The sequence below is a fragment of the Acomys russatus genome, chromosome 28 (assembly GCF_903995435.1).
Source record: "Acomys russatus chromosome 28, mAcoRus1.1, whole genome shotgun sequence".
Lineage (NCBI taxonomy): Eukaryota > Metazoa > Chordata > Mammalia > Rodentia > Muridae > Acomys > Acomys russatus.
Window position 1 is genome coordinate 25113975 of NC_067164.1, and position 26840 is coordinate 25140814.

The window sequence follows — 26840 nt, forward strand, 5'->3', positions numbered from 1 at the left end:
AGGATACCCATGGGGGATCTAGTCCTTGGCTCATTTTCAAGGCAGAGGTTTTATGTGTAGGAAGCCCAGCCTGTTGGATCTGCTCATTAACAATTAGGTTTCATCATGAATTTATTAAGCAAAAGTACCTTCCTTACAACTCAACTACTCAAAGCAAGAGGGAAAGGAGGTTAAAAAGAACAAGAGTAAACCTTCCTGGTCTCAGTTCCACAGGATGAATCCCTAGGCATCTCTGGGATGGAACGCAGATCCTCTCTCCATGGAAGCAATCTGCCCTTCGTGGTCCAAGGCTGCAGTGCTCTCTCATCTCCCCATCTCCTCCCAGTTGGTGCACTACCCATCCTCTCTCCAGTTACCTCTTCTTATTGATGGTCAATTTGCAATATAATTGCCCGGCTGGAGTCTCTGGTCCTTAAAAAAAAAAAATTCGGACTCAAGATGGCTCCTCTCAGTTCATCACAATGTTTGTCTCAGTGAGGTTATCTGTGGTGTCTCAAAGTGCACCAAGATTGTTTTTACCAGAGGCCAAGTCACATTCCTTCCACATCAGCCATTCCAGTCACCTCAATGAGAACAACCTTCCCAAAAGGCACTAGTTTTATTCTTTACTCTAATGAGAAATCACACACCCCGGAGTGTCCAGACAAACCCATCTTGGTGAAGATTGAGTGGCCAGGGGTCTCTGGCTTCACTACTCACTGTTGGATACATGATGTTTGAGTCCTGTTGCCTCCATGAAACTCTGTGAACAGTGTAAACACTCCAAATAAGGGAGAGTTGACATAAAGAAGAAAAAAATTCGACCAGTGACCTAAGTCTAGATGCTCAAGTCCCAATATGAAAGCACACACCCCTAATTATGAATTTTATATTCAATGAAAGTAAATTAAAAACTAAGTATGTTCAAATAATTAAAAGAATAGTTTTGAAAATATAATCCTAAGAGAAATGTTAACTGATTGAAATAAGATAGACACACTATATGTGAAAAGGAATTTATTAAGGAAATAGAAATATTGAGGGGACACTAGCTGAATTACTACAAATTAAAAATATAAAATCTGTGGAGAGCCTCGCCACTAAAGCACACCACTAAAGCACATCACAGTGAGGACAAACTGTCTCAACTTAAAGACAAAATGGAGAAAGTAAAGATAAATGGATGACTCCAAGGAGACACTGTCTTTCAGACACAACAGGACTGATGATGCATATATAAACTCACAAAGACTGTGACAGTACACACAATACTTACTTGCACCGGTTCAAGCTTGATGGGATCCCAGTACTGAGAAAGGTAAGTGGACACAGTATCCCACCTTTAATCAATTGACACCAACTGGGAAAGAGAAAATCAGTTTCCTCCAATGGCGTGTCACTGGTTATATAAATGATACAGCAGGACAGGCCCCACACAAAACTAACTCAATGGAATTTTTGTGAACTTTCTGTTTTTGTTTTGCTTTGGGGATTTTTTTGGGGGGGGCCTTAATTGATCTTTTGCCTGTTTTTGTTTGGGGGTGGGGGAATTTAATAGATATATGTAGTCTGCAGCATGATTCACCAGCACTGAAATTTGGAAATGGCTTGTGAGCATCAATAGTTGAATGAATTCATTTCAGTTGTTACATGCACACAATGAGGTCTTCAGGTAAATTAAAGAATTTACAGTATGTGTGGACTGACAAACATGCTATCAAGGCAGGCACAGAATGAATCTGTATGATCCTCTGCATATGAGTTACCTCAAATAGACCAATTTAGACAGTGGGATCACGATTATCAGTAATTGAGGGTAGGGGAAAAGGGATGTCCATTTTCAGTGAATATAGAGTTCCTACCTGTGATGATAACTGTGGTTGTTCTGAGACAGGCTGGCACTGTACTATTTAACCTAGGCTGACACTGAGAATCTTCTGGGCCCATGAGTACTGCTTCTCCAGAATGCATCAGTAGCCAAAAATTTTGCAAAGGGCCAGATATCATGCTCCTTTGTCCTTTGGTCGACTGTTGAAAGTCCACCTGTATAGAACTAGTGTCTATAGCCAGAGCTGTTACAGAGTCATGACTGCACCATATCTGGAAAACATCACGTCTTCCTATCTTTTCTTTCTTCTAGTCTTTTAGGTTATAATGACACTAAAACCTTTTTAGATCTAACTAAAGTTAACCTAAAACAATGTAGGCAAAGATAACCATGAACCTTGATCCTTCTACTTCTACCCTCTGAGTGTTGGGATGGGTGTGGGCATATAGTTTTTGTTGTTGTTTGCTTGCTTGCTTTCGTATTTCTTTTATTTGAACTATTAAATTCAAACACCAAACTTAAACTTTGAGCATTTTGCTTACAAATCTGGATGACAACAAAAAACTATTTTATGAAAATGTGACAAGTTTTCAAATAAAGAATTTGCCCCTGCCCCTAAACACTGACACCTATTTGAGCACATTATTAATTGTGTAGAAAAAGAAACCAGATACATGATATCTTAATTTCATGACCCATTAAATTATCAATCCAAATGCTTTAAATCTGTACAGGTCACTTTATATTGTTATCCTATAATCAACTATTTAAAAGGATAATCTTAATTGGTCTGGCCTTGGCAGAACATGGGTATTAAAAGTTAGTCATACTTAACAAAGCTTTCACTACATTTTGTAACAGAAGAAAAAATATTATTCACAGATATTAACTGTACATTACTTTTAATAAACTGGAAGATTAATCCCAGTGTAGAAATAAAACAGACTAATTAGGATTTATAGCCATAGAGAAGCAAGCTGCAGAGCTGCTGCCACATTTCTTTGTACAAAACTACTTGCTGCAAATCTTGATGACTTGAGAACTCAGGTGAATCCTATCAAAGAAGAGGAGAACTGATCAAAGCAAGTCATCCTCTGACCTTGATCCATGTACTATGATCCATGTGCATATACACCAAAATATATAATTGAGCAAGTGTATTTTTCATGTTTATTTTATGTATATGAGTACTCTGTTTTCATACATACCAGAAGAATGAACCAGATTGTATTACAGATGGTTGTGACCCACCATGTGGTTGCTGGTAATTAAACTCAGGGCCTCTGAAAGAAAAACCATTGCTCTTATCCGCTGAGCCATCTCTCCATCCCCAAATAAATTTATTTTTTAAATGCCTTTATAATTATTTATTTTTATGTGTATGAATGTTTTGCCTCTCTGAACATGCCTGGTGTCCATAGAAATGGAAGAGGGCATTGGATATGCTGGAACTGTACCTATAAATGGCTGTGAGAAGTCTGTGGCTGGCTGCTGGAAGTTGAACTCATATCTTCTGGAAGAGCAATCAGTGCTCTTACCCACTGAGCCATATCTCCAGCCCCAAATAATTGTATGTTTTAAGACAAGAGAGTGGTGTTTGTACAAATGATCCTTGGTTCCACATGTAAGCCCATAGTTGCATATAAACAGAAGATAGCAAAGCTGGGGGGGGGGATGTCCCCTCACCTAACAATTACATTTTAGAAATTGGTATTTTACAAGATTGTGTGATCTTAGCTTGGCTTCATTACACACCTAAAGCTAACAGTCTTATCAGACAGAGACTAAAAACAGCTGAGTTCAGTGGTCAAACTTAGCTTCTTGTTATCTTTAGACATGTTTGGACACCAGGTGACCATGTTTACAAGTACTCTATTGTACAAGTCAATCCCATATAATTGGATTACAACATAAACACTGTATGAATGACTTCCTGTAAGAATGACAGTCCTGTAAGGACAGATCCTGTAAGTCATCCAAAGGTTGTAAAATGAAGAGGTTCCTGAGAATGAAAGAGTGCATAGGAATGTTGGCTCTTCAGTCATGGGGTATTTGGTCATGACTCAGTTTATTTCAAAAGGATGCATATCGTGTCCATCAGTGGAAAAAGTCATATTTGAAGACAGCACAGACATTTTCAAGCAGCAGCAGAAAGGTAATTCAATGAAGCAACATAAAATGCAACAGCCAATCCAGTGTTTCAACCCAGTGAACGCAAACTATTATTTTTACTATTCCAAGAGTAGAAACAGAACATGAAAAGGAAGTAGTTTCCATAATAATATGAAATTGCTTAACAATGTTAAGTTGTTTTCTTTGTCATATTAAAGTAATCCATAATTTTAAGCCCATATTGTCAATTTATGTATTTGATTTTTTTCCATCCACATAAGCCCCTATTGAAATAATCAGCTTTACCAGTAACTACATTATTCATTGTGTATATTTAATTACCTAAATAAGAAAATAAAACTTAACATCCAGTAGAGAAGACATTTTATGTTAACGTATACATGAGGTAAGGTATAAAATAAAATCATAATGAAGAAGTAATGGTATAGATCAGTGCATGCCATGTGCTTCTTATGCACAAGTACCTGAGTTCACCTCTCAAAGTGAATGAAATAAAGAGACAAGGAGAGGAGGGAGGGAAGTGGAAGAGAAGGAGAAACAAAAGGAGAGAAATGAAGGAAGGGAGAGAGAGTGTCCAGGAAGAAAGATGAAGACAAAAATTCTAGAACTCAGAAAGTGGAAGAAGGAAGTTCATGAGCTCAAGGTCAGCCTGAACCACTCAGTAGTCTCTGTTTCAAAAATGGAAGAATTATGAAAGAACACTTAAAAATGTGGCTCAATTTTTAAATAATTTGATTATTTTTGGAGAATTTTGCATAAGCATACTATATATATATATTTTTATTACATCCACATTTTACTCCTCTCTCCAACTCCTCCCATATCCTCTTACTGTGTTTCTTCCAAATATATATCTTCTATAATTTCTTTTAATAAGTGATTGAGCCTAATTAGTGTTAGACATATGCACATGTGAAGGGGACCATGCATAGGACCAAGGATCAAATTCCCAACCAGGAATAGCCACCTCTACACTTGCAGCCATTAACTACTGATAGCTTCTCATCTATAAGTGAGACCTCATAAGACTTTTTCAACTATATGCTAAACTATTAACTGGATTGATCTTACGGAGGTCTTGTATAGGCAGACATAGGCACTGTCACTCATGATTCTAATGGTCATGTTATGTCCCGTAGACAAAATTTCCTAGTGGTCTGTGAAACCTCTGTTCTTATTTTATTACTTTGTTCCTCTTCTTTCATAATGTTTTATGAGCCTGTGGGGGTGTTTCACATGTTCTGATACTATAAAATTAAATATATATCTACCTCATATATCAAATGGAATAGTTTCCATAGGAGGATCAAAACTTAAGAAGATTGCTTTAATGAAATGAATTTCAACATATAGTTTCCAAAATAAATCATTCTTCACAAGTCCCAGTCATTCTCAAGTAACAGAAGTTTCTGATACAAGAGTAAAAATGTGTTGGGGGAGTGTGGAAAATAACAATGGATTGCTGATAACAGAAGGAATCTAAAGGAACAACTTGAATTGTATATATAAGGAAAGTGATGTAAAAGACAGAGCAATTATATGAGACAAATGACTACATTTTTTGTTATTCAATCTGATCAATGAACTGCGATGGAAAATCCAAAACATTACTACAAAAAAAGACACTTTATGAAAGTGAATCCATTGGCCTGCTTCCAGTGACACTCCATAACAGGATTTTCAGAGCTGTTTTTATGTCTTTGTTTCTCAGACTGTAGATGAAAGGGTTCAGCATGGGGGTGACAACGGTGTACATCAGTGAAGCAGTTGCAGTGGCATGTGAGTTTTGGGTCACAGCAGAACTGAGGTACACTCCCAGGAGGGTACAATAAAATAAGGAGACAACCGAGAGGTGAGATGCACAGGTGGAAAATGCCTTGTACTTCCCCTGGGCTGAGGAGATTGCACGTATGGAGGACACTATCTTACAGTAAGAGTAAAGGATGCCAGAGAGGGGACCCACAGCCAGGAGCATGGCTGTAATGTAAATTACCATATCATTAAGAAAGGTGTCAGAACAGGCATGGTGTACAACCTGATTAAGTTCACAGAAAAAGTGAGGGATTTCCAGGTCTGTGCAGAATGACAACCGCAGCACCAAAAAGCTGTGTAATAAAGAATTCAGAACACCTATTACCCAGCATGCCAGTATCAGTAATCCACAGCGTCTTGTGTTCATGATGACCATGTAATGCAGGGGGTGACAGATGGCTACATAGCGGTCATAGGCCATCACAGTCAGGAGAAAAATATCTAATCCTGAAAAAAGCAGTAAGAAGTACATCTGGGTGATGCAGCATGCATAGGTGATGGCCTTGCTTTGTGTCTGAATGTTCACCAGCATCTGTGGAACAGTGGTGGAAGTGAAGCAGATGTCCACAAAGGACAGATTGGAGAGGAAGATGTACATGGGTGTGTGCAGGTGGGAGTCTACAATGATGGCCATGATGATGAGTAGGTTGCCAAAGACAGTCACTAGGTACATGGAGAGGAAAAGTCCAAATATGAGAGGCTGAATTTGAAGTCGAGTCTCTGAAAATCCCAAAAGAAAGAATTCTGAAATCTGAGTGTCATTTCCTGGTTCCATGTGTTTGATATGCCTACTAAAAAAAGAATTTGGGAAAGACCTGGTCACCCATCAATAACTTGACATCATTTATAGGTAAGTACTCTATAGACAGTTATTCTCTCTACTTTAACAAGTTATGTTTTACATTATCACCTGTCAACAGAAAAAGAAAATTCTCTGATGTAAATTAACAATTTCATTGATCTATTGACATACATATAAATATTCAAAAGAAAAATTGATGTTCACTTAACCAAACAATAGCAGTAGATCCCCCTCCCCCCAGAACCTATTTATTACCAAGACAACAGGTTCTTGGCTAGGCAACTTAGTCAAGCACTCTAATCGTTAAAGTGATTCTATGAATCCAAATGTGTAGGGACACACAATTTATTTTTCTATTTTATATGAATCCCCTGAGGATATTATCTCTGAAAATCTCTGATTACTAATACATGTGTTGTACTGAACCTCTGCCCAAAGTCTGTGTATTAAGTGAACTTTAGGCCTTTGAGATGAGCCTGACCCTGCCTCCATTTCTGACTCTCTTGATTATAGACTTCTCCCCATCATGAACTTTTTACCCACTCACCTGGTTGGAGACACAGGTAAGTGTACCTGTCACCCTTCATTAAAGAAGCTTATTTTTTATTTTTAAATTAATTAATTAAATAATTAATTAATTCACTTAACATCCAGATTGTAGGCCCTCCCTCCTTTCCTCCTGGTCCTACTCTCCCCACTCTTCCCCCTTTCCCCACTACTCTACTCTTCAGGGAAAAAAAACCCTTATACCAACCCACTCCAGCACATCAAGTCACATCATGACTGAAGGCATCTTCTTCCTCTACTTTGACTCAAAATTTACCCTGCCTACAAAATTTTCAGGGATAAAGATAGAGAGGAGATTGAAGGAATGTCCAACCAATGCCTGGCCCAAACTGAGACCCACCCCATGGGAGAGAACCAATCCCTGACACTATTAATGATACCCCGATATGCTTGCAGACAGCAGCCTCTCAGAGTTGTCCTCTGAGGGCCTCCACCCAGCAACACATGGAAACAGATGCTGAAACCAGGTCACCTGCCTGATCCAGAGAAGGGTTCCCTGATCCCCATAGGTAAACACATGCAGGAAGATGCAACCAAACATATTGAAGACATTAAAGAGACCTATAGAGAGGCACTAGGAAAAGTTTAGGAAAATACAAATAATCAGATGAATGAAATCAAGAAAACAGTTCAAGATCTGAAGACAAAAATGGAAACAATGGTAAAATTACAGACCGAGGAAATGAAGGAACGAGTGAACTTAGAGAAGAAAGCAGAGGTAATGTAGAGGTAAGCTTCTCTAAGAGAATTCTAGAGATGGAGGAAAGAATCTCAGAAGTAGAAGATACAATTGTAGAACATGATGCAACCATCAAAGAAAATGTTAATTCTGAAAAATTCTTGACACAAAACATTCAAGAAATCAAGAATAGAATGAAAAGACAAAACCTGAGGAAAACAGGCATTGAGGAATGACAAGATGCCCAGCTCCAAGGCCCAGAAGTTATTTTCAACAAAATCATAGAAGAAAATTCCCCCAATTTAAAGAAAGTGATGCACATAAACATACAAGAGGCATACAGAACATCAAATAGAATAGACCAAAAAGAAAATCCTCCCACCACATAATAATCAAAACAGAAAATGTATAGAACAAAGGCAATATTAAAAGCAGCAAGGGAAAAAGATTGACTAACATATAATGGGAATCCTATTAGTAACTAATTTACAGCTGACTTCTCAGCAGATACCATAAAAACCACAAAGGCCAGAGCAGAGGTCCTGCAAACCCTAATAGGCTACAGATGCCAGACCAGACTACTATACCCAGTGAAACTTTCAATAACCACTGATGGAGAAAACAAGATATTCCAGGACAATAACAAATTCAAACAGTACCTATTCACAAAATCTGGCCCTACAGAAATTACTTGAAGGAAAATTCCAACCCAAATTGACAAACTACAGCCAAAATATCACAGAAAATAGATAACTTCACTGTTGCAAAAATAACCATACAAATACTCTACTGCAACCAACATAAAATCAAGGGACTTAACAGTCACTGGTCATTAATATTTCTCACATCAATTGTCTCAATTCTCCAATAAAAAGACACAGACCAACTGAATGGATGCATAAACAATACCCAACATTCTTGTGCAGTCAAGAAGCACATCTCAGCCACAAGGATAGACATTGCCTCAGGGTCAAAGGATGGAAAAAGGTATTCCAAGCAAATGAACACAAGAAACAACCTGGTGTAGCCATTTTAATATCTAATAAAAGAGACTTTCAACCAAAATTAATCAAAAGAGATGAGGAAGGAACACTCCTTCATTGCTGGTGAGAATACAAACTTGTACACCACTTTGGAAATCAATCTGGCACTTTCTCAGAAAACTGGGAATAGGGCTACCTCAAGATCCAGCTATTCCACTCTTTGGAATACACCCAGATGATGCTTCACCATGTAACAAGGACATATGTTCAACCATGTTCATTGCAGCCTTATTTGTAATAGCCAGAATCTGGAAACAACCTAAATGTCCCTCAGTCAAAGAATGGATAAAGACACTGTGGTACATTTACACTATGGAATACTACCTAGCAATTAAAAACAAGGAAATCCTGAAATTTGCCTGCAAATGGGTGGAACTGGAGATGATTATACTGAGTGAGTTAACCCAGACTCAGAAAGACTCACATGGTACATACTCACTTACAATTGAACACTAGCCCCAAATGGATGTCCCCTGAAAGTCTTCACTTACCAGGAGATTAGGATAGATGCGGGCCCACGGCTTTGAGTCTTCATGGAGGCAGTCTAACACGGCTGGGGCACATGGCCAAAGGCACTCATCCTAAGGCTCGGGATATGGCTTATTACATAAGAATGTTTGCTATACTAGCCTGGAGGCATGTGTTTAAGTATTATGGCCCATATTTTAAAAAACTGAACAGGCTATACACCTGCTTACAAGTCAGTGCTATAGGAGAAAAGAGCAGGGAGATGGCTAGGACTTCCAGGTGGGCAACACGATTCCAGGTTCAGTGACAATGTGCATAATGGAGAAGGATAAAAGTGCTAATTCAGGATACCCAACCTCCTCCACTGCACACACACAGTGTAACTGCTCTCTCTCTCTCTCTGTCTCTCTCTCTCTCTGTCTCTCTCTGTCTCTCTTTCTCTGTCTGTCTCTCTGTCTCTGTCTCTGTCTCTGTCTCTCTCTCTCTCTCTGTCTCTCTCTCTCTCTCTCTCTCTCACACACACACACACACACACACCACCATATCCAAAGTACAGTGAGGGACATGTAAATATTGTGGTGTTTGGTTTTTATCTGTTAGTTTGGCACAATTTAGTATCACCTGAGCTGAAAGTCTTAACTGAGGAATTAATTAAGTCAAGTTGACCTGTTGGCATGTCTGTAGGGGAATTGTCTTGATTATTAGTTGAGTGAGAAGATGTGTTTATTGTGGATGGCACCATTTTCTAGACAGGGGAGTTCAAAACTGTGTAAAAGTGAAGAAAGCCAGAGAGAAAGTCATCATCTACCCATTCGTTTCCCATTGTCTTTGATAGCGACTATGATGTGGCTAGTTACTTTGAGCTCCTGCCAGTGTGACTTCTATGTTATAATTGACCATAATGTGGGATTTTAAACGAGATCAATCTGTTTCCCTTGAAGATTTTTGTCGAATTTTCACATAAATATATATGAAATTTGAACAAAGGCCCCTGTCTTCTTACACCTAGCCATATGAATCAAATTGTCACTGCCACGTCATCTTTCTGTTTCAAAAATGTCATGCTATCTTTTCTGTTCCAAGAAACATTTTATTATGCATTAACTATGCAACACCCTGGGTTCTATTTTAATATCTGTGTTCATGTATACAATGTACTTCAGTATATCACCCAACCTCTTCTCTTAGTCTTTTGCTAGTCTCTCATCCTATAAATACATTCCTTCTACTTTCAGGACTTCAAAATCTTTATTACATTGTTTTACTTAATCATTCATTTAGTGTGTGTGTGTGTGTGTGTGTGTGTGTGTGTGTGTGTGTGTGTGTAAACACACTCAAAAGTCAGAAGACAACCTTTGGTACTCAGTTCTCTACGCATGCCATAAGGCTTGGAAAGCAAGGAACTTTACCTGTTTGCTGGTCTACTTTCACGACTAGTAAAAATAAACTTACCATACATGAGATGCTTATGTAATAATCAAATAACTGCTCAGTAAAGAGGGAGCAGAAATAAGTATATTTGACAAATGAAAACAATTAAATGAGTAGATTCTTATGAGACCAGGAGGAAAGGTAGCTTCTTTGGTCTTGAGGATGTTGTGCCTCCCATTATATGTTGTAATGTTCAGAAAATATAGGAAATGAGGAAAGTAATTTACTCCCCAACAAAAAGTAACATTTACTATTGTAGAGACATTTAATAGTGCAGCCTCTAAAAATAGAAACATAGCCAGGAAAATAAAAGCACAATTCAAAAGAAGGGGCATGGTCAGTGAGATGGCTCAGGGGGTAAGTGCACCTACACCAAGTCTGACAGGATGAATTGACATGATCCACATGATGGAAAGGAATAGCCCATTCCTAAAAGTTATGCTGATTTACACACACACACACACACACACACACACACACACACACACACACACACACACACACACACACAGCGTATGGTAGCATTTGTGCATGTGCATGAATAAACCAATGTATTTTTGCACAAATAAAAAACATGCAAAGAACTACTGGAGGGAAATTTTAATCTATGAAATCACAAAAGCTTATTTTCTCTTTGTTCCATGTTTGTTTGACCCACCAGTTTGATGTGCTGTGACAGTGGATCATGGGATCTGATGCCTCAGTTTTCTCATGTAGAATCTTTTCTTTCTTAGTATTAAAGTTTTGGTTTTTGACTCATTTTAAATAAATTTCATGTGTACACTCAGGTCTTCATTTTAGTGATCACTAGTATACAAAGTGTCTGCTGGTAGAAGGGACCACAGAGACTTCTTGATGAACTATGTAGATTCTTGGGTAAGATGGTCTTTAGTTGTATAAATTTTAATGAACCCACCAGGGTACAGTGGATAGTTCCAAACTGATGATCATTGAAACAGCCATTATTAAACCCATTTTGTAACAAAACAAAACAAAAGACCTAGGTATGTGAAAGGGAATCATACTGAGATGGACAGGGGTTGTCAGAGGAGTGAGACGAGAGAGGGTGAGGGAGCGAAAAGAATGGATTACACACATGTATGAAATTGTCAAGGAACAAATTTAGTCACAAAAAAAGCATCTCCAGTGTTGCTACACAGACTCTTCCACCATGACAATAGAACACATCTGTCCTATTAGACTGACTAACACTCTTTTTCTAATTAAATCTCAAAGATGCCCCATCAGCAAGCACTGACATGCTTCCATACTGCTCATCTTTTTCACATCATCACGCTTTGCCACAGTTACACTTTTGGATACAAATTAGCAGAAGTTTAGGCTGATTAAATGGCCCTTTTTACACATAAGTGTGAACATATAATGAAATTTTTAAATAGTGTCATTTATTTGTATCTTTCTTTTTCAATATGACATTATAAGCACCATAAATATAAAAAGGCATGCAGTCAATTTGGTGTACATGACTTAACATCCAATGTTCTGTCTATATGTTCTATAATAACCAGGGTCCATGAACATAAGTTCTCCTTTAAATAGAATCATTTTTATGAGTTCATAAAACCACACTTTTATAATTATCTTTCTGGAATTATCACTTAAGGGTTAATTCTCACTTCAACTACTGAGTTCAGTTCATTCTTTTCTTTTTAGCTTCATGAATCAATGAATGTCATGACCAACCCAGAAGACCTCCCTTGTATCACCCCATCTTGTCTGGGATACTTTCGTTCCCATGTACATGCTCTGTTCCTCCATTTTCTGAACTCTTTCTGCAATACCAGCAGAGCTCCTGGACTCACCTGGATGGATTGCTGAAGTGTATGTCTGTGCATCAAAACCCCAACTCCCCTCTGAATGGCTGATGATGAAGATTAAAGCTGTGATTGACTCATGAAGTGTGACAAAGAGAGACATTAACCCCCAGCCATAGCCAGGACTTCAAAATGAGAAAAATTAATGTGTGACTGAAGTTTGCAAATCAGAAGGACTACACCAGGGAAACACTCCGAGATGACAACAGTATCTCCCTCTAGAATATTTTCCTCTTGTTATTCCAAGTTCTAAGCACATGATTTCCCCATGGAACATAGGTCTACACAGAAAGAAAATTGTTTCTAAAGATTCCCTGTTCTCAAAAGAGTTAGGTTAAAAACCCAAGCGACCAGTCATTGTTCCTTACCTATGAACTCTCTCTCTTTCTTTAACCCCCTATCAGCCTCTTCATGCTGATTCAAGGTTTCAACCAAAGTCTAAAGCTATAAAATTTGTGTTAAATATGTTCTCAAACAATCAAACCATTGCCTCATGTTGGTGGCACGAAAACTCTTTTCCCTTGATACGAGGCCATGGGTCCTAAGTTAATTGGCTTCATTGTGCTTCTTCAAAAACAACAAATATTTTCTTGTTAGGCAAGTAGAAAACGTCCATCCATGCCATTATTCATGAGATATCTTCTAATCATGGGATACATCAGATCCCTTTACAGATTTTTTTTTTTCTAAAATTGGCTGCTTGTTGTTTCTTTAGGTTTTGAGTATACCCATTTGACAAATGTTATTAATAAACTGGTTGCAAATTTGCAAAACTGTGGCACAGATAATACTGTGCTATGTCTCAAGTTGCAAACAAGAAATAATGGGGCTTAGAGTAGAACTCCATAAATACTTTTCTAGTTTCTTTTTTAAAAACTACTATATTCTCTCTCTCTCTCTCTCTCTCTCTCTCTCTCTCTCTCTCTCTCTCTCTCTCTCTCTCTCTCTCTCTCTCCTCTCTCTCTGTGGTATGCATATGTATACACATTATGACACATTTCTGCAAATCAGAGAAGAACTTTAGGGAGCCCTTTCTCTTTTCCCCCAATATGGTCTATTGTTATTGAACTCAGTTTGTCAGGCAAGAGCTTTTACAAAGCAAAACATTTCACAAACCCCCATTTCTGTATTCCTAGATCTATTGTCACTGATCAGATGTGATTTTTTATTTCGTTTTTAAAATTATGTTTCTTTTTAACATATACATTTATATTATTACACAAGAATAAAATAAACTACATACAGCAGGAAGAACCATGAGACAATCAGGAATTATATAAATATTACATTCATAGTGATTTGGCTATTTGTATTTGGCAAACTTGAAGTAAACCTCTTTCCTATCTTGTTGGGTCTAAAATTCTGAATGAAAATAAATATTTTGCCTCTGAGTTTCTGATAGGATGAGGCCTGAGGTGATAGTTACCATCTGAAAAGAGCAAGAGAAGCTCTCACCTCCAAAACCCCACCTCTCCACCTGGCCTATACTCCACCCTTACCTCTCCCGAAGAGGAGACCACTCAAAAGTCAGTGCTAGGAGAGTGAGGAATCCCATCTAGATCAAGAGTTTTCCAATTTCAATGTAAAGGATTCTTTGGGGGAGATGAAATTTCTGATTTGTCAGATCTAGGATGATCCCAGTAATCCCACATTTATAATTGGTTATGAGATAATAAAGTACAGCAACAGAGGATGGTAGATAAGACATTCTAAATAAAAAATGTTTAATGAAGTCCTTTCAAAGACTCAGTACATTTTCTCAAATAGACATCCTCCAGTTACAGGCACAAGGTTGAAGTCATCAACATTTCTTCATGAGTGAATGACAGGGCATGGGGCCTCACTTCTCTTTGGGGGATGGGAAATAAAGTTTGTTGGAAAAAGGGGAGTCATTCTTTTCAGTAGTGCAGACCCTGATAAATCACCTTTCCTCAAGTTAATAAGATTAAATAAGCTCTGTCTCACATTATATCAAGAAACTAATTTAACTTGGTAGGCCACTCATTAAAGATATGGAAGACAGGGACTTATATAGAAAGATTTCAGAGGAGAAGAATAAAAGATGAGGGGGGAATTTGGAGTTAAAAATGACCCCTCCCCAAAATCAATATATAAATACACAAAACTATCAAATCATTTTTTAAATCTTCCAAAAAACTGTGTGTGGGGGAAAATAAAGAAAAATGTTACAACTAACCTAAAGCTAGCCCTGAAAATCAGAACCTTTAAAGCAGAAAAAAGTTTCCCTTGTCCATCACCTCTTTATATGAATTGAAAATGTTTACACAGTGTATCTGATCATGTTTTTTCCTTCCCTAGTTACTTCCAGATTCTCTCCACCACCATACCCACCAAACTTCATGTTCTTTTTATCTTTATCTTTAAAAACAAACTAAAATAAACCAACAAGAGCAAAAAAGGAGTACACACACACACACACACACACACACACACACACACACACACACACACAAACATGTTCCACAAAACTGGAAATACAGAAAGAAAGAAGACCAATACGACAAAAAAAATTCCCCAAACAAAGAAATATGAAACAAAAAGTCTATAAATAAATATATAATTAAATTAGTTTTGTGTTTGGAAATTAATATGCCTGGCATGAGGCCTTCTCTGAAGTGCTAACCACTGTCTTGAAGGCTAATAGCACACACCACCATCTACTTTAAGACAAAAATCATATAACTAGAGTCATAAATGTGTAATTTTTATGACTTCCTTACTTTGCTCAAAAGTGCACATATGAGTCTGTAACTTTTAAATAATATATTACAATTTTTCAAAAACTTTTCTCCAATAGAGTTTACATTGCACATGTTCTACAGAAAAATGTTCCTTATACCACAGTAGGTAAAGCAATGGCCTCCAAAGGAAATTCTCATGTCAAGCCCCAGAATATGAGGCTTTATGAGGCCTTACAAAAAAAAAAAAAAAAAAAAGGCCCAAATAGGCAAGAAGTGTACTGAGGACTCCTAAGAAGCTGATCAAGTACAGGGAGATTGCCTGACTTAACTGAGATACTCCAAAATGATCACGCAAGACTCCATCCTGTTTTCATTTGCATTGCTGTGGAAAAAAAAAAAGACAAAAGGCAATCTTAAGAATCACATTACAGATAATTGGCATGAGAAAGTCAAAACAGTAAGAACTTGAAACAGTTCTGTGACGTGATATCCAGAGCCAAGATCAGAGGATAAATAAAAAAAAAAAAAATGCATGATCAATTGTTTGCTAATGTTCAGTGGGTTTTCTCTACACTGACACAGTTCAAGACTCTTTTCATAGACAATGGTTCTACCCAAAGTTGACTGCATCTTCCCACATTAACTAAGATAATGCCCCCCCCCAAAAAATCAACAAAGCCAGTATAGATAGTCCCTGGCCTTTATCCTATTTAAAAATAATCATATTTGTATTGCTGATATACTCTTGGGTGTGGGATTACTCACAGGAATATGTGTGATGGAAGTTTTGGTTTCTTTTTAAACTCAGTTATGTTATGTAAACCATTTTGTTTTAATCCCAGGTATAGGACTGTACTTTGGGCTTTAGTATGTCCACAGCTGATAATTGCCTCCTGTCAGGTGTGGCCTTTACTACCTAGTAACAGCCTGCACCACCACACAGGAGCCTGGAGAGAGAAGTGTGGAATGTGGCAGTTTGGAGAGACCAGGGATGGTGTGGCAGATGGAGAGAAATGTTTCAACCAGTGGCTAGGAGGAGACTGCTTGTTGCATTGCTGTTGATGGAGATTGGTATTTCCCCCCCGCCCCCCCCAAATACTCCATTGACCTTAAGCAGCTGGGAGAAGTAAAGGGTCTGTGTTCCTTTTCCGTACTAACCTTCCTTTTCATACCCAGGGTTACGGGGTTGAGGGCAGGGAGGTAGAGGTTCGAATCCCCCAAATAAAACAGAGTTTAAAAACTAGTATCAACAAACATGGCCCATGTACCAAAGGGAAGACGTTTAAGAAACCCATTTTTCTCTCTCTCCTGGTAGATACTGTTCACCTGTACCGTCCCTGTTAAGTGGGGGAGGGGGACTTTGCAACAACTTCCCCTGGCCATTCTGGGATTTTGTCTGGCTTCAATTTGCTCATGTCTTGTGCATTGTTTCTACCACTGGAGGTTCAAATGTGAAGCTGCTGTGCTGTGTCTGGAAAACACTTGTTTCCTTGTGATAATGTTTCTGTCTCTTACAGTCTTTCCATCCTCTTTCTTCTACAATGATACTTGAGGTTTGTGAGGGCGTGGCATAATGTACAGGTCCAGTTTAGAAGGGATTATTCTGTAGTCTGATTCTGCGCAGCTTGGCCAGTGGTGAGTCTGTATTACTGCCATCTACTACAAAAGCATTTCCACTCTTAAGAGAAAATAGCAATCCATTTTATCTGACAAGAAAGACATCTTTTTAGAATTATTAGAAATTTTAGCAAAATATAAAGGGTGTATTTTGACTTATGAATGATTTCATTGGTTTTTACAAGAGTCCATAAATCAAAGTTGCGTTATTGTGAAAATAAAGGCTGATATGCTGAAGGACCTTGTGAGGAATCCCAGTGCATACTCAACCTTTTCTGACATCATAAGACAAATGACAGTGCTGCTGAAGAACAGCTCTCTGCGTCTTCAAAAGAAAGAAAGATGAAAGAATACTTAAACTTGTGGGCCCAATTTTTAGAAAGGTATTTTATTTATTATGTGATATTTTGACACATATATACAATGTATTTTGATTATAACTACTTCTTTCTTCTCTCAAACCCCATTACTGTGCGCCCCTCCTCACTTTTATATCTTCTTTTATAAAATTATTATGACATACTAAGCCCATTTACAACCGTCCATTTGCTCACATGTATGGAGATGCTCACCAGTGCATGGTCAGTTTTCTAAGGTCCATCTACCCAAAGAAGAAAAACTCTTCTTCCACTGGCTGCTGTCCTCTACCTATAGCTTCTCACCTAGGAGTGAGACCAATTCTCTCTTTCCTCCTCTATGCTATAATGTTGACTCTAGTATGTGTTGTTTGACACTCCTGCTAATGAGATGTGAACAGGTATCTACCTCCTCCAGTAGGGAATCAAGGACAGGTCAAAGTAAGTAAGGATACCACCAACATTCAACTTGGTGAACCAATGAGTTTTATCAGTATTATATATAGGAATGTGGGTGAAGGCGTACTTACAGGAGCAGAAATGAAACAAAGACAGGTGCATAAACAAAGTCCACCACAGCTCATGAAAACTTAAAAACTAGACGACAGTTCTTAACCTGAAGGTAGCTCAACAGGTTGAAGAGTGTCCTTCATGGGCAGCTCATTGGTTCTGAGCCTTTCAAAGTTAGCTCTGCTGGTCTCCTCTCCTCCTCCTCCTCTTCCTCCTTCTTCTCCTTCTTCTTCTTAGTTTGTCTTAGCCCCTTCTAGGTAGCTTAATGTATCTGAGAGTGTTCTAGACATCACAGTTTGTCTCTTAGCATCTTTCAGCAGTCCTTACCGCTTGTATACATGATTACAGAAGGAAAGGGCTAGTGAACCTAGTTAATTTCGTGAACTTCTTGAAACTATTTTGAGTTGTTTACCTTCAGAATTTAAGGATGGAGGGTGGAGTATTTCACCTCCCCTTCGAGCATCCTGTGTGTTCACCTCCATGAAAACATCCTGCCCTCAATGGGATTTCCTCCAAGATGGAAGGGTCTATTCTTGAAGGAAACTACTACACAGTGAAAGCTTATGTAGGTCTTGTAGAAGCAGCCACAGCTGCTGTGATTTCATAAATGTATTAGCCCTGTCACATCTACAAGTCAGTTTCCACACATCTCTCCCCAACCTCCTCTTCTTACAAATCTTCATTTGACCTCTGACTCAGGAGTGCTGCTCAAACTATTAGATGCTATATTTACCCTTCCTATCAAACGGAAGTATGTCTATAAGAAGCACATAACTTAGAGATACTGTTTAGTAAAAGAAAAATAACTCAACATGGGTTAGTCCAAGTAAATCATTCTTAATAGACAACCTCTGACATTATTAATGATACTCCGCTCTCATTGCAGAGAGAAACCTAACATAACTGTCCTATGAGAGGCTCCACCCAGCAGTGGATCAAAATAGATGCTAAGACACATAGCCAAACATTAGTTGGAGCTTAAGGAGTCTTGTGGAAGAGTTGGGGATAAGGATAGAAGGCCCCAGAGAGGACAAGAACTCTTCAAGAAGACCAACAGAGTCAATTAACCTAGGCCTACATGAGAGGATCACAGAGACTGAAACACCAATGTAAAACTGGACCTAGGCCTCCAACATATATGTAATTGATGGGCAGATTGGTTTTCCTGTGGGTCCCATAGCAAATGGAGTGGGCATTGTCTCTGACGTGGACTTTGTTGCCTGCTTTTAGAAAACTTTTCCCTAACTGGGCTGCATTGTCTGGGCCAGATGGAAGAAGATGAACTTAGTCCTAATACGATTTAATGTGCTGAGGTGGGTTGAGAGGGGCTCCCCTTTTCTAGGGAAAAGGGTGAACAGAGTGGGACCAGGTAGGACGGGGTGGAGGGAAGGGAGGGGGCTGCTAAGGATGTAATAAATGAATGAATGTATAAATAAATAGATTTAATTTACAAAAGTCTCAGTTGTTGTTTCCCGGTTAGAGTGGAAATTTCTAGAGGATTTGGTGCAAGAATGAGTATTTATTTAAGGAAATTAAAAACAACAAAATAAAACACAGATACCAGAAGGAACACTAAGCCTTTTAAAAAAGGAAATTGTATGAGGAAATCAGAGGAAATAGAGAAACTAAGTTTTATCACAATATATGACCAATGGAACACAATTGCTAATTCCATAACCCTAAGTTCTACAAACACGAGTATACAACTATGAGGGTAGGTCCATTGGTCTGTTCCTAGTTACACGCCATACAACTATTTTCAGAGCCGTCTTCATGTCATTATTCCTTAGACTATAGATGAAAGGGTTCAGCATGGGGGTTACCACTGTGTACATCAGTGAAGCCATTGCAGTGGCATGTGGGTTTTGAGTCACAGCAGAACTGAGGTACACTCCCAGGAGGGTACAATAAAATAAGGAGACAACCGAGAGGTGAGATGCACAGGTGGAAAATGCCTTGTACTTCCCCTGGGCTGAGGAGATTGCACGTATGGAGGACACTATCTTGGTGTAAGAGTAAAGGATGCCAGAGAGGGGACCCACAGCCAGGAGCATGGCTGCAATGTAGATCACCATGTCATTAAGAGAGATGTCTGAACAGGCATGGTGTACAACCTGATTAAGTTCACAGTAAAAGTGAGGGATTTCCGGGTCTGTGCAGAATGACAACCGCAGCACCAAAAAGCTGTGTAATAAAGAATTCAGAACACCTGTTACCCAGCATGCCAGTATCAGTAATCCACAGCGTCTTGTGTTCATGATGATCATGTAATGCAGGGGGTGACAGATGGCTACATAGCGGTCATAGGCCATCACAGTCAGCAGAAAAATGTCCAATACTGAGAAGAGCAGTAAGAAGTACACCTGGGTGATGCAGCATGCATAGGTGATGGCCTTGCTCTGTGTCTGAATGTTCACCAGCATCTGTGGAACAGTGGTGGAAGTGAAGCAGATGTCCACAAAGGACAGATTGGAGAGGAAGATGTACATGGGTGTGTGCAGGTGGGAGTCTACAATGATGGCCATGATGATGAGTAGGTTGCCAAAGACAGTCACTAGGTACATGGAGAGGAAAAGTCCAAATATGAGAGGCTGAATTTCAGGTCGATTCTCTGAAAATCCCAGAAGAAAGAATTCTGAAATCTGAGTGCCATTTCCCGGTTCCATGTGTTTGATATGTCTACTAAAAGAAGAAATTTGAACAACTCAGTCACCCATCAATGACCTGATATCAATCTTTCCTTCTTTCTTTCCTTCCTTTCTTCCTTCCTTCTTTTTTTCCTTCCCCCACCTCTTTCTGTCTCTCTGTCTCTCACCTACTTTTCTTAGCGCAATTAGCTCTGGTCATATATTCATAGGTTACCCACAGGGACAGGAACATTATCAGACTACTAGGGGCCATATACTTAAATAGATTCTCCTTCCTCCAAGTGCGATCAAATTCCGATGGCACCTTAGCTAAAGTTGAGGCCTTAAGAAGCCTTTCCTCCTCTATGACTGGGTGTTAACTGCTTTGATCTTTTCAAGTCTTGTCCTGTCAGCCACAGCTACTGTGAGTTTATAAGTATAAGAGCCCTTTTATGTTCAAAAGTCACGAAATCATGGGAGACACTTCCAGACATCTGGCTCTTGCTCTTTTCACCCCTGTGTTTATGCTCTTCCCTGAGCCTTTTGATTTAGATGTCTCGTTTTGGCTGACCACGGCATAGACATTTATTCTCTAAACTTTGACAAGTTAACAATTCCTATATTATCTACCTTCTATCCGCTAATAAAAACAGCTTCTCTGGTGAGGACTGAGAGGATTATTAACTATCCATATATATATATATATATGCGTATTTATATGTATACATATTTATATTTAAACTCACCTTGGTACTATTCACATTTAGCAAAATAATAGCTGTGGGTTCTTCCCCTAGGGTCTGTGAGCTCACCAACCAATGGATTCCTGGTCAGATAGCTTATATTTTTGACAAGCATCTACTACTTAGGAACCCTGTTAAGCCCAGTATTTTATAGCCATGGAATTTTAAAATTAATTTATTTAGATTACATCTCAATTGTTGTCTCCTCACTTGTATCCTCCCATTCCTCCCTTCCATTCCTCCCTCCCCCCCTCTTTCACCCTATTCCCCTCCACTTAGGTCTGTGATAGAAGATTATCTCCTCCCCCACGATATGGTCTCATCCTGGTAGCCTGCTTAGCCCTTCTCTGAGTGCCACCAGGGCTCCCCACCAAGGGGAGGTGGTCAAATATGGAGCACCAGAGTTCATGTCTGAGTCAGTCTCTGCTCTCCACTCAATTGTGGAGCATGTCCTGACCTATGGCTAGATCTGAATAGGAGTTCAATGTTTACTGCATGTATTGTCCTTGGTTGGTGCAGTAGGTTGAACAGACCTCCCAGGTCCAGATCTACCCATCATGATGATCTTCTTGTGGGTTTCTAGGACCCTCTGGATGCTTCTCTTTTCCCATTCTCTCATATTTCTCTCATCTAGAGTCCCAATAGGAAGCCCCCACATCTATCCTCATCTCCTGGTAAGTGAAGACTTTCATGGGACATCCCTTTGGGCTAGTGTCCAATTATAAGTGAGTATATACCATGTGAGTCTTTCTGCTTCTGAGTTAACTCACTCAGGATGATTATTTCTAGTTCCATCCATTTCCCCATAAATTTCAGGACTTCTTTGTTTTTAATAGCTGAGTGATATTCCATAGTGTAAATACACCACAGTTTCTTTATCCATTCTTCGACTGAGGGACATCTAGGTTGTTTCCAGATTCTGGCTATTATGTATAAGGCTGCTATGAACATGGTTGAGCATATGTCCTTGTTACATGGTGAAGCATAATCTGGGTGTATTCCAAGGAGTGGAATAGCTGGATCTTGAGGTAGCCCTATTCCCAGTTTTCTGAGAAAGTGCCAGATTGATTTCCAAAGTGGTTGTACAAGTTTGCATTCTCACCAACAGTGAAGGAGTGTTCCCCTTTCTCCACATCCTAGTCATTTGAGTTTTTGATCTTAGCCATTCTGATGGGCATAAGATGGAATCTCAGACTCGTTTTGATTTGCATTTCTCTGATGGCTAAGGAAGTTGAGCATTTCTGTAAGTGTTTCTCAGCCATTTGAAGTTCCTCTGTTGAGAATTCGCTGTTTAATTCTGAGCCTCATTTCTTAATTGGGTTATTGGGTTTGATGGTGTTTAATTTCTTGAGCTCTTTATATATTTTGGATATTAGACCTTTGTCACATGTAGGTTGGTGAAGATCTTTTCCCAGTCTGTAGACTGTCATTTTGTTCTGTTGACACTATCTTCTGCCTTACAGAAGCTTCTCAGCCTCATGAGGTCCCATTTATTAATGGTTGACCTTAAGGCCTGGGTTGTTGGAGTTCTGTTCAGGAAGTTGTCCCCTGTGCCAATGAGTTCCAGGCTCTTCCTCACTTTTTCTTCTAACAGACTTAGTGTCTCTGGTTTTATGTTGAGGTCTTTAATCCACTTGGCCTTGAGTTTTGTGCATGGTGACAAATATGGATCTACTTGCATCTTTCTACATATAGACATCTAGTTAGACCAGCACCATTTTTTGAAGATGCTATCCTTTTTCCATTGAATAGATTTGGCTTCTTTGTCAAAAATCAAATGTTCAAGTGTGTGTGGGTTTATTTCTGGGTCTTCAATTCAATTCCATTTGCTCAACCAGCCTGTTGCTATGAGAGTAATCACGACAGCCACAAGCAATATAAGTTATCTAGGAATAACTCTAACCAAGCAAGTAAAAGAGTTATTTGAAAAAAAAAAAACCTTCAAATCTCAGAAGAAAGAGATTGAAGAAGACACGAGAAGATGGAAAGATCTCCCTTCTTCATGGATAGAGAGAATTAACATAGTAAAAATGGCTATCTTACCAAAGGCAATTTACAGATTTAATGCAATCCCTATCAAAATACCTACACAATTTTTTTAAAAGACATTGAAAAATCAATTCTCAATTCCACATGGAAAACAACAACAACAACAAAACACCCAGAATAGCTAAAGCAATCCTATACAATAAAAGATCCTCTGAAGCAATCTCCATTCCAGATCTCAGGCTGTACTATAGAGCAACAGTAATTAGAGCCATGGAATTTAATTCTGTGCTTTATATGTATCCCAAGAAGAGAGTCCTGTTTTTAATCTGAGTAGAATTTTCTGTGTCATGCTCAATCTGTGCTTATAGGCCTCATATTAAAATAAATCAAGAAGCTCTTAGATACACTTGTGAACGAGAATTGAAACAGCCCCCGTCGAGACATGATTTAGAAGAATAACAGTGAAAACAGACAAAATTCCTTCAGTGTAATGAAAGAGAAGCAGGAGGAGTGAAGTTTAGGTGTGGACTTGATGGGCTAGTGACAAGTGCTGTGTGTAGGTGCTGTCTCAGATCATCACCCATGGCAGTAAGTACCTTTACACACATGCGAGATATTTACATGGCCACTAAACCGCTAAAGAGCAGCAGAAGTAAATAGATTGGACAGACAAAAAACAATGAGATGAGCTGACTCCCATGACACAAGGGAGAAAAGTAGCTTTCATGGCCGTGGCAATGTCCTGCTTCCCATTCTATCTCATGACCCCCCAGAAAATACAGTAAATCGGAAAAAATAATTTACCCCCAAACCAAAAGTAACACTTGCTATTGTCAGGAGGAAAATAGTTTGCACTTCCACCAGCAGTGAAGGAGTGTTCCTCTCTCTCCACATCCTCGCCAGCATGTGGCGTCGCTTGAATTTTTGATCTTAGCCATTCTGATGACACCCTAAGAGCATATACAGGGGGAGGAGGTCCCCCTCAGTCACAGTCATAGGGGAGGGGAGTAAGGGGAAACTGGGAGGGAGGGAGGAATGGGAGAATACAAGGGATGGGATAACAATTGAGATGTAATATGAATAAATTAATAAAATATATTTTTTTTTAAAAAGAGAAAAATAGCCACGAGAATAAACCCACAATTCAAAAGAAGGAGTAGAGTCCGTGGGACAGACTGACGATGGATGAAAGCCCCCGCCACTGAGCCTGGTGATGGGAGCTGTACGACCAGGTCACACAACAGGAAAGGAGAGAACTAGCTACCAACATGTATTTCCTACCTCCACATACATGCTGTGGCACATATGTGCACGTGTGAATAAATATTTATATAAAATAGGGGGGAAAGCTGAGTTTTTGTCCTATGATTCAATTATATATTTGTTTGACCCACTTTTTAAAAATATGGGTGATAGATAATCAGGGTATTTAATGTCTCACATTTCTCATGTAATACATTTTTTCTTATGATTAGGGTTTGGGCTTTGGACTCTAGTAAAGTTATATTTGTACATTGAAGTCCTTACTCTTGTAATAAGTTATGTGCAAATGTATTTCTGGTGGGGGAAATCAGAGACTCCTACCTTTCCTGCTGAACTATGGGCTGTGGCTGGGTTTTAAGTGTTAAACTGTATTCAGTTGTGTGCCCTATGCTGAACCCAACAGAATCAAGTGGATGATTCCAAACCTATGATCAAATAGATTGCCCTACTTAAAATTATTCAATCATAGAACAAAACAAAAAGCCGTAAATGTGGGACGTAAATGTCTCCTAGTTAGAAGGAGGGAGGCAGGAGAGGGTAAGGAAGAGCAAGCACTACACACACATGTATGAAATTGTCAATGAACAAATTTTATCAATAAAAAGTGCAGTGTTGCTGCACAGAATCTTCTACCAGGACACTAGGACAAATCTATCATATGTATCATATATAAGCATATTTCCTCTAATTAATCTCTGTAGACACCAAGTAACCTCATCACATGCTGCTCCAATGACAGATGTGGATCAAGGTTTCATGTTATCTTTAATAGGCTATAATTGACTTAGAGACATACATTTATCATTCTGTGTCCCGTGCAGTTATATCAATCACATATTTTTATGAAACATAAACTTAGATGAATGTAAATCATGACTTAATGAGAACCAAAGTCATAAGATTTGTAGAAACAGACCTGTTCAAAAGGGCGAGGCCTGGTAACAGGCCAATACACAGAGTCACCAGGAAGGCTAAAGCAGGAGGACCATATCGTCAATGGAAAAGCTCTTGGAATCTATGAGCATCTTCTTCAGATTTGTTCTTCTGACTTTGTAATCTTGAGCTGGACATTTGTTAGGTCATCCTTGTCTGAAAAAGTGAGGTCCAGTCTGACCTTCATGACTTAAGATACTGTGTCTCAAAGGGCTCTCTAACTCTTCACTGGTGAGACACTTATCTGCGATATGGGAGGCCTCAAACTTAATACAAAGCAAAATAATAATAATAATAATAATAAATTATAAAAGGCCAAAGGTGCAGCAAGAACAACCACTCATAGAGGTGAAGTGAGGATATCTAACAGCCTATTCACCCACTCGCATTCTGCTTGGGCAGACAGACCTTGAGCGTATGATTGTTCACAACAATGAAATAAGCCAGTGACAAATTCAAACAGCACATTTTCTTTCATACTTGCACATGACCTAGAATTTAAAATGACAGGAAAATAGAATGATGAGCACTGGGCGGTAGGAAGGGGACTATGGAAGTGATGGTGGAGCTACAAGAGAGTGGTGGGCATGACCAGAGTGAATTCTACACACATATGAACATGTCACAGGGGGGCCCAGTGTTGGAATAATTACGAGGACAAAATCTGTCTGTTAGAGTGTCCTCACAAAATGTACAATTCTTCCCCCAAACACACACACACACACACACACACACACACACACACACACACACACACACACACACACTTCACTGGAATATCAACTAGATAGAGTGGTGGAAAATCTGATCTGTACATGTGTAATAGTTCTATGTTTTAAGGTGGAATAAACACATGCTATTCCCACTCAATAAATGCAAGGAATATGCATCACTTGTAATAAAGGAGGTAATTAGGTAAGAAAAATCACAAGTATTTGGGGTTCATCAGTTAGAAAATAATTGCAAGTGAATCATTCTAATAGAGCCCTTTTCATTTTTAATGTTATTATATTATATGAAGCAAGGAAGCTTTATAAACCTTGTGAACTATTGCAAGAGTGCAGATATTATCTGTCTGGATCTTTCTTATTAATGTGACAATATGCACATCTTAAAAAAACTAAAAGGCATGAAGTTATTTTGGCATGTAACTTTACAACTAGTGCTTTCTGTTTCCACATTCTATAATGACCGGGGTCCATGAACATAAGGTCTCCTTTAGATGGAACCATTTTATGACTTCATAAACAACAATTTTATGATTACCTTCAAAAATTATCACTTAAGGATTAATTCTCACTTCTGAGAAAAACACTACCAAGTTTGGTGTGTTTTTTCTTTTCTTTTCAGCTCCTTGAATCAATGAATGTCATGACCAACCCAGAAGGCCTCCCTCCCTTGCGTCAACCCATCTTGTGTAGGATAGCTTTGCTCCCATGTACATGCTCTGTTCCTCCATTTCCTGAACTCTTTCTGCAGTGCCAGCAGAGCTCCTGCACTCACCTGGATGGATTGCTGAAACG

At 38.9% G+C, this 26840-nt stretch overlaps 2 protein-coding genes across 2 annotated transcripts; both read right to left on the reverse strand.

The window, feature by feature from the left end:
- Window positions 1-5539: 5539 nt before the first annotated feature.
- On the reverse strand, window positions 5540-6527 carry LOC127210623 (olfactory receptor 7A17-like). The gene has a single exon (XM_051170322.1). It carries the CDS (start codon window positions 6525-6527, stop codon window positions 5568-5570), a length of 960 nt encoding a protein of 319 aa, XP_051026279.1. The 3' UTR covers window positions 5540-5567.
- A 12941-nt stretch (window positions 6528-19468) lies between these two features.
- LOC127210736 (olfactory receptor 7A17-like) lies at window positions 19469-20432 on the reverse strand. The gene has a single exon (XM_051170479.1). It carries the CDS (start codon window positions 20426-20428, stop codon window positions 19469-19471), a length of 960 nt encoding a protein of 319 aa, XP_051026436.1. The 5' UTR covers window positions 20429-20432.
- Window positions 20433-26840: the final 6408 nt, after the last annotated feature.

Coding starts and splice junctions, on each gene's coding strand:
- LOC127210736 (XM_051170479.1), bottom strand. CDS start 20,428: ATGGAACCGGGAAATGGCACTCAGATTTCAGAATTCTTTCTTCTGGGA.
- LOC127210623 (XM_051170322.1), bottom strand. CDS start 6,527: ATGGAACCAGGAAATGACACTCAGATTTCAGAATTCTTTCTTTTGGGA.